Source organism: Parambassis ranga, chromosome 6 (assembly GCF_900634625.1).
Source record: "Parambassis ranga chromosome 6, fParRan2.1, whole genome shotgun sequence".
NCBI classification, from domain to species: Eukaryota; Metazoa; Chordata; class Actinopteri; family Ambassidae; genus Parambassis; species Parambassis ranga.
Genome location: NC_041027.1, coordinates 2679563 through 2695291, shown reverse-complemented (window position 1 = coordinate 2695291; position 15729 = coordinate 2679563). Strand labels below are relative to the sequence as shown.

Below are 15729 nucleotides of genomic sequence, written 5' to 3'. Positions count from 1 at the left end.
GGCAGACACACGGCGGCGATCATGTGAGGAGCAGGTCGCTGAAAGAGGACCGCTCTACTGACGTTAACGTGTTAACTGGCCACTGCGGACAGTTCGTGACTTCCACGGGCGACATACAGTGTTGAAGCTCCGCAGGGCTCCAGTGGGACTGCTGCCTTTTCATCGGTTTGTTTAAATGGACTTTGCGCTGTAAGTAGCTGACAGACGCACTTATTCAGCGTGAGTGCGTGTCTGAGCGATTATCGGCGGTGTTATTTTGAAATGCTTCATATCTGACTGTCTGCTCACAGCGCAAGGGAAAATATTTTGCTTTGTCTGCGTGTAACGTTTTTCTGAAGCCACTGAGTGAATTATTTACAATTAGATGTAACTTAGACGTTGTAACAGGTGACGTCGACAGGCAACAAACAAATGCAGCTCCACCCGACAATCACATTATTCAATATATTTTAAACAAGTCTAATGACGTCGTGTCAAGCAGGTACTTTAACTCATCTTCATTGTCAAATAATATTCGTAATTAATAATATTCACGAGTAAATTAATAAATACAAAGCTAAATCTTGATTAGACCGTGGAAAGAAGAAAATTAGCCATTTGTAAACTTACTAGCTTAAAATTACCAAACGTAGCTTAGAGTAGCCTCCGACCCTCTTGACTGTATTGATTTTAAAACAACTGAAATTACAACGTTAAAAGCGGACACATTGTATTATATGTGTATATTGTGGCCATAGAGTGTTGCAGAAATTAAGAAATCCCATTGGGTCTTTATTAGGGGGAACCAGTGAAGCTAACTAATGGGTTTGCCTACAAACATGCTTCATTGCCAGCCCACAACGAGCAGTTTCAGCAGTACAATTTTGTGTATCATTGAGTTCAAGTTGTATACAAGTTTCTCCTTGGACCTGCAGCTGTAGCTTCACGCAGGGAGTAACAGTAGCAGGTGGCTGTGCATCCTCCAATATGTGAAATCCAGTCAGGCATTAAGGCTCGTCTCATTTTATAACCCCCACTTGTTGTGGAATAATGTTTCAGTAGTGGGATAAACTTTCACTCAGTTTGCACACTAGTAAAATTGGATTATCCTCATTAGAATCTCCAAACAAATAAGTGTGCCCACACTTTTATTTTTCTCCACACAACCTTATGAATTAGAGGCTGTTTACTGTAGTTGGTCTGCACCATTAATATACTCTGTATTATGCCTAGATTCATTTGCATACAGTACAGATATGACGTGGATAAGCATTGAGAGAGCAATTGTTGCAAGTAGCTTACAATTGCTTAAGGTAAAAATCTGTATCAGCATAAACTGCTAAAGGTTCAGAGGTCCAAGAACTGGTAAAATCCCTGTTACGTGACAGCAAAGAAAAGGCTCAATACTTAGGAGCTGCTGTTTTTTCACTATTATGGGTGAAAGTGAAGCAATTAAATTATATTCAAGACTTAATTCTGACTATCTTCAATGATATTATGGTCTGCTGTTTGCCAAAAGTAAAACCAATGTTTACTGGAAATATATTGACAAACTGTCACATTTTTTTATTGTTTACATTTTCAGCATAGAACTGTTGATGTCTACATGATGCAAACATTATTTAGCATTTAAAACACTGCAGCCAGCCCGTATTCAAATACCAGCATAACGAAGCAGCATACAAAGAAACATAATTTGAAAAAAAATATTCATTTTTTTCTCAAATTTGAAGGATTTTAGGACAAACCTACACTTTACACACTATTGAACAGTGAGTTAATATAGTAAGTAGAGAACAATGTATTTTTGCAACCCATAAGTTGGCATCAAACTGTCGACCTGTTTGGTGTGATGATGTTCTATGATTACCTTGTAGTCTCATTGAGCAACCTTAGGCATACAATCAGTGTTGTATTTTAAAATATCCACAGACCTTTGTTGAGGCATATAACCAAAAACCAATGAAAAAACTCCATTACATGAAGGATTTCATTTTGCAGTATATCCTTTTGTTTCTTGGTCGGTTTGAGTGGTGTCATAGTTTGTTTTTCATCATTTTGATTTCCATGTCTGGTAAGAGGCTCCTGTTTGTATTTCTAAACTGTAATTGAACCAAATCTTCCAACAATTGTCTGTGGATTTTTTTTTCTACGTTTGCTTTCATCTTCCCTTCTTACAGCCCATACTTCAGATGTTAATCTCAGTCAATTTCATGCTGGCTTTTCCTACTTATCTGTGCCATGATGCCAGTGAGGGAAAAGGAAAAAAAAGCCACAGCAGAAGCTGTCACTTCCTGTATATGAAGTACTTGACTTATAAGGGGCTGTCACTGCATGTATCAGCTCAGAGGGAGAAGCAACAAGACAAAAATACACCAGGGAGTCGAGTGTCACTGTTACTGGCTGAGTAATTAATGGCTGTCAGAGGAGAAAGGCCAAGTTAAGTTCTAATGTGTTTTCTAACGGTTAGGAACCAAAATGTGTTGTTGTGGGATGACTGAAACAGCTTTTATTCCTGTTGACATTTGGACTGTCATATCAGAAGCCCAGAGCGAGTACATTTCTTTTCAGTTACAGTTCAGAGGTGTTTGGTTAGGGATGATTGCAGTCTGGAAACAGAGAGAGCCTCGTAGCTAGTTTGAGAGGGCCAGCATATTGCACACAAGCAGACCACTGGTCTAATTCCTATTAGCCTGCAAAATCTTATACCTTTTGAGGACACATTGTTCCAAATCCTGCTCCATAAATTGGGGTCTTAAATGTAATCTAAATCAACAGAAGAGTCTAGACAGTCTACTGCATTGAAAAGCTGAGCAACAACCACCAGTAATGGCTGGAGTAGTTACCATGTAGTTTTTCTGTATTCAGACAAAATAGCAATTGTGCTATTGTATCTGTGGATGCTAGTATAAACAAATGGTTTGTTGCTGCAAACAATTTGCTGTAATTTTGTCTTCAGTTACTCCACAATGTGAGCACAACTAGCACGTTGTATGTGTAATCCAGCCCTGTCCGTCTACAGTGTACTGTGTTAATGCTGTGAGGATTAAGGGTTTGATTTCAGGGCTCACATTAACCAATTAAACCTTGTATCAGTATGACAAAAACATATGGTGTTCAGTAGTTTGTGTTGTAAGAGAAGCAAAGTCAAGCTTGACTCATATGTAAGATCCTATCTAATCCCCAAAAGTTTCAGACAGGGATTTGGCGTAGACATAGATTAAGGTAGGAATGGATGAAATAGGGCTTGGAAGAAAATACCATATTAGAATCTACTTAAACCTTTAAAAAAAACGTTCTAGTAAATTGTGAATCTGTCTTTAGTCCATTATCAATGAAACTACTGACATCATTACAAACCGCTAGTGATCAACAGTGATTGTGAATGTAGGCCTTGTTGCTAACCCTTTACATTTAGAGCCATGTTGCCTTTAGTGTTTACCCGATGATTGGACACTGCCCTATGCTCCAGTTTAACCTTTGTACCAAGGAATGCCAATCAACACTTTGCCCTTATAAGAAAAAAGAGCATTCAAAGAAATAGAATCAATCCCTAAAAGGAATGTTTAAGTGTCATTCAGGTAGCTGATGCACTCTTGTGTACCTCTGCTGTTATCTTGCCTCTTCTTGGATGCTCTACTGATCCTCACTTTGTGGTATGTACAAATACTAATGCATTCTTGGTGGATTTGTTCAAGTTCATTGATGGTCATACAATAGGTATGTATTTATGTTTATTTTTTGTATTTTTACCAGTTTGATGTCTGATTTAACTACACTTAAATCCAGAGGGATAATGTCTCACAGTGCTTTCACACTTGGTCTACAGGGAGTTTGATTCTGAATCCTGTACATGTTGATAGTTTACAAACTTGGAGCTTTTTCCACATCTGCTTTGAAGAGGTAAATACCTGACAATACCTGGTGCAGGTCTTGTCAGGTGGGAAAGCGTGTACTAGAATCAGGAAGTGTGAGTTACATTTGGATACAGAACATTGATGTAATGTGTCCCACTTCTCTGCTGCTGTTAAGATGACAGTAATGGGATAAAAAAATCCCATTACTGTCGTGTTTGTTTTAGCCGCTGCCTCTGGCTGTGGTGAATAGAAAGTTTACATGCCTTATATAATATACTGTACTGTTTGACCCGACTGTGTGTTTTGAAGTATTATAATTTGCATTTTGTTCTTTTTCTGAAAGGTCACACACATCAAACTTTTTTATCTAGTGGAAGTTTGTATTGTGTTGCTATTATTGTTTATGTGTAGCATTGGCATTTCGGGGTAGATGTGGTCAACATCATCATGGCTTATACTTCCACTAAGCTTTCTGCATGTGTGAGAGAAAAACTGACGTGATTTCCCTGTATTTGAATTTTGTTTTGAACTACTCTGACATTTACATATCAGACTGCCAGAGTAGATGCAAATCTTTCTTCCCTTTTCCTCATTCTTCCTTCTTTTGACCTGTGTTGTGAAAGTGTTGTTTATCCCCTCTCTTCAGCTCGTTCTGTAATTATGTGTAGCAGTCAGAAAAGGTTTTACCAGAACAAGTATTTCATGTCCATGACTGATTCACTCAACTGGGATTCAACAGATAAATCGGATATGCATGTGACAACTTGATGAAACACAAACTATAGCACAGGACACACACTAATTACTACCAGTTAAAGTAAAACCAGTAGGTCCATAACACTAGCATGTGGATGTGACTTGGGTGTTTGTCTTATGGCTGCATTACAATTCTTTACAGTTTTTGCCTTCATCACAGAATAAAAGGCAGCTCATTTGAGACTTGGTTGATTAAAGTTGATTACTTTAAGACTAGCCACTGATTCTATACAGTATATAATCCTGTGGGGTCATGTGCAGAATGATGTGGGAAAAATGAGCGGTTAAAGTGGAGGACATGCCACCAACGCCACCTTCTGTTTTCTGCACTTTTGCATTAATAACCCACTTTACTGTGATGTGGTCCTCCACTAAGGGAATACCAAATATGTTGCCGATGGGGCATTTGGCCCACTTAGAGCCCTTATCGGCCAGTTAAGTATGGGTGTGTCTCTTTCAGCTGTGGACCAGTGTGATGGAGTTTAAAGATATCCATGCACAAGTTTCCCTTCTGGAAAGTCTTTTAGCAGTTCAGGCAGTGTTGACTTTCTAATCATTGTATGCTTGTTTAGAAATGGATTAAGGAGGATGTATACATCATAAAATGGGAAAAAGGAAAAAAAAGGTCTTGTATTTGGGGCCATCATTTGGGCTCAACATAAATGTCTCTTTAGGTCAGGCTAATTTAATCTGAATCCAGTATAAGAGGCAAAATTTCAACTGAAGCAGAAATCAGTTCAGTGTGCACTGCAAGTAGTTTAAATGTCAGCTGATATATAATACTGATGGCTGTGGAAACATCTAGTTATTGGTCAATGATATTTTTCTTTGTTTCTAGATCAGGAATAAAATGGGTTTGAGGTCAATGTTATGTGGATCACCATACTGAAATAGTTTTTATGATGGACCAAATCTATTGTCATAACACTGATCCAAAGCCATGGATGAAGGATGCGATGCGATTTAGGGGACAGATGAAAGACGCATTCTTGTTTTACATATTGTGTTGAGGGATAATGTCTCAGAGTTGAATTTTTAAAATTGATAGATTATTATTACAGACATGAATGAGCTGTCTTTCTGGTCTTTCAATTTTGTCAGATATGTTTCTGAGAAGACAGCAGGTCCAAACTTCAATTATTTGACATTTCAGCTGTTCATAGTTGATGTTTTCAGAACAAATCACTGCTGCTGGAGCTAATCAACATCACATTTGGAAGCAGCACATCTCTTAGCATAGCCCTGTGCAAGCTATGATCACATTTAGATTCCACAAATTTCGTAACTAAAGAATCTAATGCACTCTGAACCTATCACTACCAGTCTTTGTCTGGTGTCCCTCTCCCTTTCTGCAGAATTTTTTTTTATATCTTGTCTCATTGTGTTTTCCTTCTCCCTCTCTCTGTCTGTAAATGTGTCTGTCTGGGCAGGAACCTGTTGACTCAGATTTGATCCCTCTCTCAGACATGTGCAAACACTCAGGCACTGGCAGTTGACTTTACACAACTGTTTTGCTATATTCCTGATTGATTATCAGACAAAAATCTGTGACCTCTGACAGCGCTGTGCTTTGTCCAAGATTGAATATTTAAAAAAAACTTCATCTGAGAAATCCACAACTATAACAACTGCAGATCCCAAGCAGCTGTATGTTAGCGCACATCGTCATTATTTATTTATTTTTACCTCAGCCCTATGCGACTCATCTATTACTCGATCACTTTCATTTTAAGCTCATTTCTCAATGTTCTCTCAACAAAGTTTTATTGGCTACCATGGTAATGTGTCTTGCCCCGACCTGAAATTATATTCACACAACCACACGGAAGGGCATAGCAATGTAAAATGCTCAATCAATATCTGTGATCAGTTTCTCAGTTTGACCACTGCTGATGTTTTCTTGGTGAGATCTGTTTCTCAGTAACAGCAAAGTTACTAAGCTTATGAGTAGCAGAAGACATGTCCTTGTTGTCATGTCTGTCAGAAATAGTAACTGCGAAAGAGGGCCCCCTTTAGTTATGTGTGTACATTAATTCATAGCTACTGTATGAATTCTTTAATTATGGCCAAAAATATGTCACAGTGAATTTTACTTTCGATAACCAAATTTGATGTAATTCTGTCGAATTGTTCCAGAGATATTCAGCAAGATTGGTCAACCCATTAACATCACAGCGGCATTATCAAAGTACTAAAATACAATAAATAAAGTTGTTGTTTCTGTTGAATCACAATACCCTATATCGTATTTTCTGTGGAATAGAAGTAAAACTAAAAAGCACAGTGGAAAACAGGAATGTTGATCTCTGCCTACAAACATGCCTGGAAATGACAGACTGATGTGAAGATATTCTGACCCACTCACAAATGTGGAAGGAGATAACAAGTTAACCACTTCCTGCATCAAGACTCCCAGAATGCACCCTGCCAGATGTGGTTATACACAGTGCAGCTTCCAAGGTCATGATCTCTCCCATAACCCTTCATGCACACATTACTGTGCATTTTTCTTGACCTAGTTGTAGGAGTGGGAGCTGCAGTTTATGGTGTCTGGTCATTTGAGCCAAACACAAGTAGGGCAGTTAGTCTCTGAGCTGATACCAGGATGCCGTTTCCATGCAAATTCATTATGTTTCCTTGTATCCATGTACAGTCTTCAGTCACTTGTGTGGAAAGGCAGGAAAAAGCTTTGGAAAATTTTTAAAAATCTTGGCAGGACTTGAAACAGTGTGCATGTATGCGTTTGGAGGCTGGCAGTAGTAATCGAGAGGCTACTGTTAGATAGCAGAAATCCAAGACCCCCTCTGGGCCACTCAAGGACTTAAAAGGAAAGCGTGCATTTCTTGGAGAGTGTGAGATATATGACTGTGTCAAAATAACGGAACAGCCAGGTGCAGTCCTTGAACAGCATGCACTTTCCCTTACCATGACGCACACAGGTTTTCAGGTGATTTAGTTTCATGCTCGTTGAACACTGTGTGCATGCGTTCCATGCATTTGTGCACGTGTGCATGCAGACTGCTATCTGTGTGTGTGTGGGAGAAATATAACCCCTCTCAACTCCTCCAGGACAGCAGATTCCGTGACTGTAATAGTGAGAATAATGCTGAGAGGCTTCCAGCAATCAGGATCTGATACTTAACTTTGACAGAGATGTTATCCAGGAAATGCTTGGCAACAGCAGAGATCTAATAGATAAGAACATGTAAAAAAACTCCTTTAACTCGAAATGTGTCCTGCACACTAAAATATGCAGCTGTAAATAAATATCTTGCATTGGAAATATAGTATTCAGTATTCTTTAAGCAGTTAAACTCAATTGACTGTGAAAACTTTCATTCAGTAAAGGGGACTGCTTTATAGCACCTGAATCTGTGTTTTGCAGTAGGTATTGCATGTAAGCATGTTTATTTCTGCTGTAACTTTGTCTGTTTTTAAATGGATCTATGGGGATTGAATCACTATTAGAGCTAGACCCCGAAAGGCCCTGGATGTTTTTTTAAACATCATTTTTCTGCACAGAAAGTCGTAGCTTGTCCTATCAGTGGTTGACATGATCGTGAAGCAAAAACAACCAACTGCAGACAAAGATATTGGTCCTTGATAGTGCATTAACATATGCATAAGTGTTATATGGTTGGCTAGTGCTTGAAACTTGGAATTCTCCAATGCAATGCTCATGGGCCCACATTTTACTAACAAATAACATTGTCCTATTCATATACAGAAGCAGGAGCAGTGAAGTTGAAAATGTATGATGAAAGCATTTTAAATGTCATTTAGAGTGATGTAGTGTAAGTTGTGATGTAAAAAAAACTTTTGTTTTTATTTAAACCTCTTTTAATAGATTAGGATTAGTTGACTAATCAAATAAGATATGTGCAAAGTAAGCAGGAATCAGAAGAATGTCCATGATCAAGAATCAAGAATCTTTATTGTCATTACGCACGGCACAATGAAATTTTGTTTAGCAGCTCTTGGCGTAAAGCACATATGGAATGAAAAAAAAAGGCAAAATATATCTAAATAAATATAAAATAGAATAAAGAATAAAAGTAGTAAGCTAACAGTGCAAATTAACTTTTTTTAAGTGACCAGTATGAATATATTGCAGCATATTAATGTTTAAATGTACAGTCTGTGTCTGTGTACAAACGTATTGCTCAGTCTTTGGGTGGGTGGGACGTGTATGGGGAAGTTGTGTGATGGAGTTCACAGCTCTGGGGAAGAATCTGTGTCTCAGTCTGTTGGTGTGAGTTCTGATGCTCCTGTACCTCTTTCCAGAGGGAAGAGGTACAAACAGTTTTGTAGTGTAGTGTGTCCTGGGTGGGTGGGGTCTGCAGCTATACGACCAGCCCTCCTTTGAATCCTGCTGTTGTATATGGAGTCCAGCTGTGGGAGAGGACTCCCCACAATCCCCTGTGCTGTCTTCACCACCCGGGCCAAGTCCTTCCTGTCCTGTGCAGTGCAGCTCCCGTACCACACCGTTGCACTCAGAGGATGCTTTCTATTGTGACCCTGTAGAAGTTTGTCAGGAGCTGAGGAGAGAGTCCAGTCCTCTTGAGCTTCCTGAGGAAGAAGAGCCTTTGTTGGGCCTTCTTCATCAGGTGGGACGTGTGCATGGACCAAGACAGGTCAGATGTGATATGGATGCCCAGGAATTTGATGTTGTCCACCCACTCCACCTCCTCCCCATGAATGAGGAGAGGGATATGTTCCATCCTCCTGGATCTCCTAAAGTCCACAATGACCTCCTTGGTCTTGCTAGTGTTCAGGACAAGGTTGTTGTCTGAACACCATCCTGTGAGGTGCTGGATCTCCTCTCTGTAGTGAGTCTCATCATTGTTTGATGTGAGACCCACTACGGTGGTGTCATCTGCAAATTTCACAACCATGTTTGTGGAATGAATGGCAGAACAGTCATGTGTGAACAGGGTGAAAAGAGCATTATGGAACAGAAGAAGTGATGTTTTACTCCTCATGAGTCATAGTTTGTAGGTCAGTAGGCTTGTAGGTCAGGGACAAAAGGCATAGTTCTGTTTCATTTTTAGGTTGATTAATCTGCATTTTGTCCACGAAGTTGCTGACCACATGTGATTGTGACTGTAAAAATCTTTTGTGTATTCCTGCTGCTATAATGGGGTAAAGTTTCTCCCATGACCGTCTAGCTGAACCCCTCCAAGAGCATGCTTGGTCATAATCCTATCAGGCATTCAGTAGAGCTGGAGGAGGAAAATATCTGTGTTGCAGAGAAGGAAAAAATGTGCACATCTTAATGAATGACTGTTTGAACCCTGCAGTGTTGTTGTGAATGTTGGCTGGATGCAGAGAAATGCATGTGTGTGACCCTCCGGCTATATGAGGCAACACATTGACCTCTGCAGGTTTTTTCCGGTGCATGCTCCAGCTATTCCTTACATTTGGAATGTGACCCTTCCTTTATATGATTTCAAAGTTTTCCACTGTTGTTCCACATGCTACACAAAGGATAGGCAAAAGCATGTATTATTGTGTCATGGCTTGTGAGAGTGTTTCCAGCCTGTGACGCAAATGTAATAAAACACTAAATTGAAACATATAAACAAACGGTTGTTAGGATAAGTTGTAAAGTGATCATAGTACATTCATTCTCTTAACAGATGGCAAAAACATGTTAGCAATGCTAACTGAGCCTGTGCTGGTCTTTCTAACATAAAATCTTTTTTTGCCTTTTAGAAGAAGCTGAGCACAGCAGCACACACGTGCTAGAAGTCCAGTGTGGAAGGGGACAAGACAAGAGCAAGTCTTAGAGGAAATTGGAACGCCAGTTACGATAAGCGTTAATGGGTGAGACAGAGGATGAGCGTACGGCTCAGGCCAGCCAGCTATTTGAGAACTTTGTCCAGGCCTCGACCTGTAAAGGGACTCTGCAGGCCTTCAGCATCCTCTGCAGGCAGCTGGAGCTGGACCCTCTAGACTACAGCAACTTTTACAGTTCACTGAAGGCCGCTGTCAGCTCATGGAAGGTCAAAGCTCTCTGGACCAAACTGGACAAAAGGGCGCAGCAGAAGGTCTACAACCAGAATAAAGCATGCAAAGGCACCAGGGTAAGTACTGAAGCCAAGTAGATGGTGTAAAAGTAGTTTTCCATGTTTCGTTCTGGTCTGTCTGCTGTTTCTCCTGCTCCCTGTGTCGGCAAACAAGTTAGCCAAGGCATGACCAGTAAGTTTCTTTAATTTATATAATATGATTTTTACTCATGCCAAACTATACTTGTATAGTGGATCAGACTTTACCAGAGATCAGTCATGACATCATGTATGATCACAAGTTTTCTGAACTTGATCTCAACAACAAAAAATGTATTGGAATGCAGCAAAAGAAGAGAATCTGCTTTTTAAATGTGAAAAGTAACATTACTAAGTTTGAGTTCTACTAGTTGTGTGACAGCGTTTCCTTCAGTTGCTTTACAAAATAAAAGGTTTTCATGTGAATAAGTTTGATCCATTGTGACTTAACACAGCTCATTAGGCAGTAAAGTAAGTCTGATGTGAACAGGAATGTGAGAGTGACCTGAGCTTCAAACTGCAGAAATTCTGGAACAAATTTCTCAGAGCTGAGCACACAACAAACCTTTTCTCTGTAGTCACCAGTGTGCTTAAATTTACACGTGTAAAATCATCAGTTAAGCACAAGACACAGCTTTGGCTTAAGTGAGGAGACCACATTGGCGCTGCAGGTCAACAGAGGGAACATGTTCACGGCTTGGCACACTGCAATGTGACTCAAAGGGGCCTAAACTGTATCCATTAATAAACAATCTTAGTACTTGCATAGAAACATTGTGTAATGTGTTTTGGAACTGATCAGATAAAAAAACTAAGGATCTATTCATCCTGTCCTTTTCTGTGCTCTGTGTAGAACATACTTTTTAAATGGTTCCTTAAATCCTTTAATAAAAGCTTAGTGTGTTCAATTTGGACTTCTGCCAGTGTGGATTTGTTAAAAAAATGTTCTAAATGTCTGTAATTATATGCAAATAATTAATTCCATTAAAGTAATCTAAAAAGAGGAATTAACTGTTCAAATACAATGACAATGTAGTTAGCATAATTTATGGATCAAGTAGCATAAGTTGTTAGGGAAACCTTGTGACAGGGTGACTGCAGTCTAACTGCATTAAAATTATGTACACTGAGGCACAAACACAGTATTGGATTTCATATGGTACAGTCTTATGTTTGGTATTTTATCATGTTGTGTTATCTGACCATATTCTTGTTGGAAAAACCTTATATCTGAAGGAAAAGATAAGACGTCCAAAGTGGAAGGAGACCAGAGACTCACAGAGAAGATTAACACAGAAGGGTTGGGTGGAGGGTTGGCCAAAAATAACAGCTAAACTATTTTTCCAGACATTTTTTCAGGGGAAACTCCTATTTGGAGTATGATGCCGGACCTACAGCTGGGTGGGCTTCTAAGACTGTGTATCTATAATCAAAATTAGGCTCAAGATTTGGCATTTTGATTATTTCTGTAACATTTCTGACATTGTATGCAGTGGATTTATCAGACTTCTAACACAAGAGACAGCCGCCTGCTGCTTGTTAAAAATGATAGCTGGGATGGGATAGGAATGAATTACAACCTCCGATGCTCTGTTATTTCACAATGTAAGTCAAATTGAAGTGTCATCCACTTCAGACTTGTTTTAAAGGTTTATGTATTTAAATATAAAACACCTAGACATACTATTGATATTCCTCAGGTACCTTTGCTGCAGTCCAAAATAATATTACCTCATCCTTTATCTCCTCCCCCCTCATCGTTGTCTTTTCTGTAACATACTTTCAGTGTCTGATCATCGGTGGGGGTCCATGTGGACTGCGGACAGCCATTGAGCTGAGTCTGCTGGGCTGCAAGGTGGTGGTGATTGAAAAGAGGGACACCTTCTCCAGGAACAATGTGCTCCACCTGTGGCCCTACACAATTCATGACCTCAGGGGACTTGGGGCCAAGAAATTCTATGGCAAGTTCTGCGCTGGCTCCATCGACCACATCAGTGAGTGTGAATCTTGTTTTTTTTGGCATTTTATGTAGGGTTCTTGCTCTGTTTTTTCATATCCTAATATAAAAGAGGTAACATTCAAAATTTGCTGAAACTATAAATGTAAATAAGTCCTGTTGTGTGTATGTGTTTGTATATGTGTAAGAAATCACAACCATGCAGATAAATGTGTGGCTTACATGCAATCTTTTCAGTGTATCATATCATTGACAGTGTATGTTGTCTCTGTAACCTCTGAGAGAGGAGGTTTCTCAGCAGACCCACTCTCTACAGTTTGTTTCTGCTGTCTATATCTGCAGAGCTGGATGTTTCTTTTGGCACTTGTTCCTCTCCAGCTTTAGTAACGGTGTCATGTATTAATATCTCTTCACAGAGATTAGTTTTTTCAGCTGGTCTTCCTTCTTTAACAGATGCCATGAAAATATGTGCTGCAGAACTTTGAGATTCTTGCATCTTAGTAAAATGTAAATGTATTCTTCAGCAGGATACCAAGAGATGTTAACACCATGAAAGATGGAAACATCCCATCTCAAAAGTGTGCTCAATGCTCTGGGGAGAGCTGGACCATCCTTGCTCTCTAATACATTTAGGATCAAACTAGAATCATAGATTACTGCAATGGTGTCAGGCCTGGTTTAGAATGCTGTGGCTATGGTGATATAGCAGTAGATACAAGAAGACTCTGATACTTGGTCAAGGTTCTTAATCCAAAGTTGCCTCTTATGGTTGCATTGGTGGGATTTGTGTGAATGGGTAAATGCAAAGCACTTTAAGTACATTTAGTGAGCACCATACACAGTAATTGCAGACTATTTACTTTGTTTGGTTCTGTATTCACTTTTCTGTCCACCTGTACATTTTTTATATAGTATTGTGTTTTAACTCCAGGTATACGCCAGCTCCAGCTGATGCTGCTGAAAGTGAGCCTGATCCTGGGAGTGGAAATTCATGTCAACGTGGAGTTCGCCAAACTTGTGGAGCCACCAGAGGAGCAGCCTGACAACAGTAAGTCTTATCAGAGGAACCCTATTTTTGTCAGTCCTCCTACAAGTGGCAGTTGTGGCCGTGACATACAGGCTGCATATCGGAGCTACCGTATATATATGGAAAGACCACTGTACACAGCATATGCTGAAATAATCAGAAAGCAGTGGCGACATTTATAACAAACTCGGCAAGAACGGCAGTGGCTCTCCTAGAGCTGTCTCTTCTAAGGGTCCCAAAATATTCCAAGTGTCCCAGATACATCCTGCTGGGACTTTAACACTCCAGGGAACACGAAAAAATTATTTGCAGGCTGAGAGGATAGAGACACAAAACTGTAGTTACAGTGCAGCAGTGGGGATTTAATCATATAAAAGAAATGGGAAGAAGAAAGAAAGGGTTCCTCTTAGCTCTGCTTTTTAATATCACATCTTTATCAGACTCACTAGTGTGTGACCAGTCATCCTGTCCTCAGTGTAGATTTCCTACATATATGGTTTGTGGTGTTCTCCTTCAGGTCCTGGATGGCGAGCAGAGGTTCGGCCGTCCTGCCATCCTGTGTCAGACTTTGAGTTCGATGTGGTGATCGGAGCTGATGGACGCAGAAACACATTAGATGGTGAGAAAGTAACAGAACTACACATAGCAGTGGTCCTCAGGTGTAATTGTAGACAGCTGGCTCAAAAAAAAATGAGACCTTAGATACATTTAGTCATTGACCCATATCTGTAGCGGGACATTTACCCTGCAGTCAAACTGTGACTTATTTTTTACTGGAAATGAGGTGAGGTGTCGCAAAGCTGCTTTCAGTGACTGGGTAAAGAATTTCCTGTTGACATGGCTTCAGCTGAAAGCTTAATAGTGTGTGGGGTCAGTGTTGTGTGTCCTGCTTCATGAACTGTGTGAGAGCTTTGTTAGCTTTCTGTCCAAACATTAATAGTGTGTGTGTGGTTTACTGTGATGTGGATATGTTTGCTTTACAGTTACCAATTATAGCCATGCTAAACGGGCATCTTGTATGGTTTTGTGCCTCCATGACTTCTTACAAACTCTTACAAAGTGTTTAGTGTTTTATTGCATTTGCATCACAGTCTGGAAACACCCTCACAGGCTCTGACACAATAATACATGCTTTAGCCTATCCTTTGTGTAGCATGTGGGAACAACGGTGGAGAACTTTGAAATCTTACAAAGTCTTATTTCAACAACGTTGCTTCTGCTGTTTCTCTTTTGCCAGGTTTCAGACGCAAGGAGTTTCGTGGAAAGTTAGCCATCGCTATAACGGCTAACTTTGTCAACAGGAACACCACAGCGGAGGCCAAAGTAGAAGAAATCAGTGGCGTGGCCTTCATCTTCAACCAGAAGTTCTTTCTGGATCTCAAAGAGGAGACAGGTAAGCTAGAAAAAGATAGGGCGGCTGCAAATATCAATGTGTGATGTCTTGTTTGAGTAGCGTTATCCGTTTGCTTCTCACACTCTAACTACATCTCGTCTGTTAAGTAAATATGCTCATGTTTTCAGGCATTGACCTGGAGAACATTGTTTACTACAAAGACAACACCCACTACTTTGTCATGACTGCGAAAAAGCAGAGCCTGCTGGACAAAGGGGTCATCCTAAATGTGAGTTTACTCAGGCGCACACACTGCTCATTGTGACTCTTACTATTACTGTGTGTTCCAGTTGCCAATGGATATGTTTAATTGACTTGAAACGTGCACATAGGATCATAGGATAGGATTTAATAGCCAGTTCCTAAAGTAGGGGCTCAAAATGTTTCTTGCGAAGGCAGGAATGTGTGTGTGTGCTCGCCAGACCAGTGTGTGACTGGTCTCCATTGGGGATGATGATGAATGGGGCTCTAATTAAATGCTTTCTCTCTCTCTCACCTACCTTCTATGTCCTACACACACACACACACACACACACACCCTGCAGAGATATAAATCAGGTTATCAGATTGGATCATATTATAGTGGTGGTAACCCTCAAATGCAGCACCAGCCAGACCCATCACATGAAAGCACGCACATTAAAATATAATGATTTACTTTACTTTAGGGGTTTCTTTTTGTTTCGAAAAGCACAACAGGTCATGTGTGACTG

General features: G+C 40.0%; 1 protein-coding gene across 11 annotated transcripts in view; it reads left to right on the top strand.

The window, feature by feature from the left end:
* Window positions 1-15729, top strand: part of mical2b (microtubule associated monooxygenase, calponin and LIM domain containing 2b) — a 34694-nt gene continuing 18965 nt past the window's right edge. For all 11 annotated transcript variants that reach the window (XR_003670884.1, XR_003670885.1, XR_003670886.1 and 8 more), the window contains exons 1-7: window positions 1-189; window positions 10308-10678; window positions 12426-12633; window positions 13528-13644; window positions 14141-14242; window positions 14861-15016; window positions 15145-15245. Coding sequence is in view for 7 of the 11 variants with exons in the window: in XM_028407523.1 (XP_028263324.1) it covers window positions 10415-10678; window positions 12426-12633; window positions 13528-13644; window positions 14141-14242; window positions 14861-15016; window positions 15145-15245 (948 nt within the window). In the remaining 4 variants the exon portion in view is untranslated. The remainder of the gene's footprint in view (window positions 190-10307; window positions 10679-12425; window positions 12634-13527; window positions 13645-14140; window positions 14243-14860; window positions 15017-15144; window positions 15246-15729) is intronic.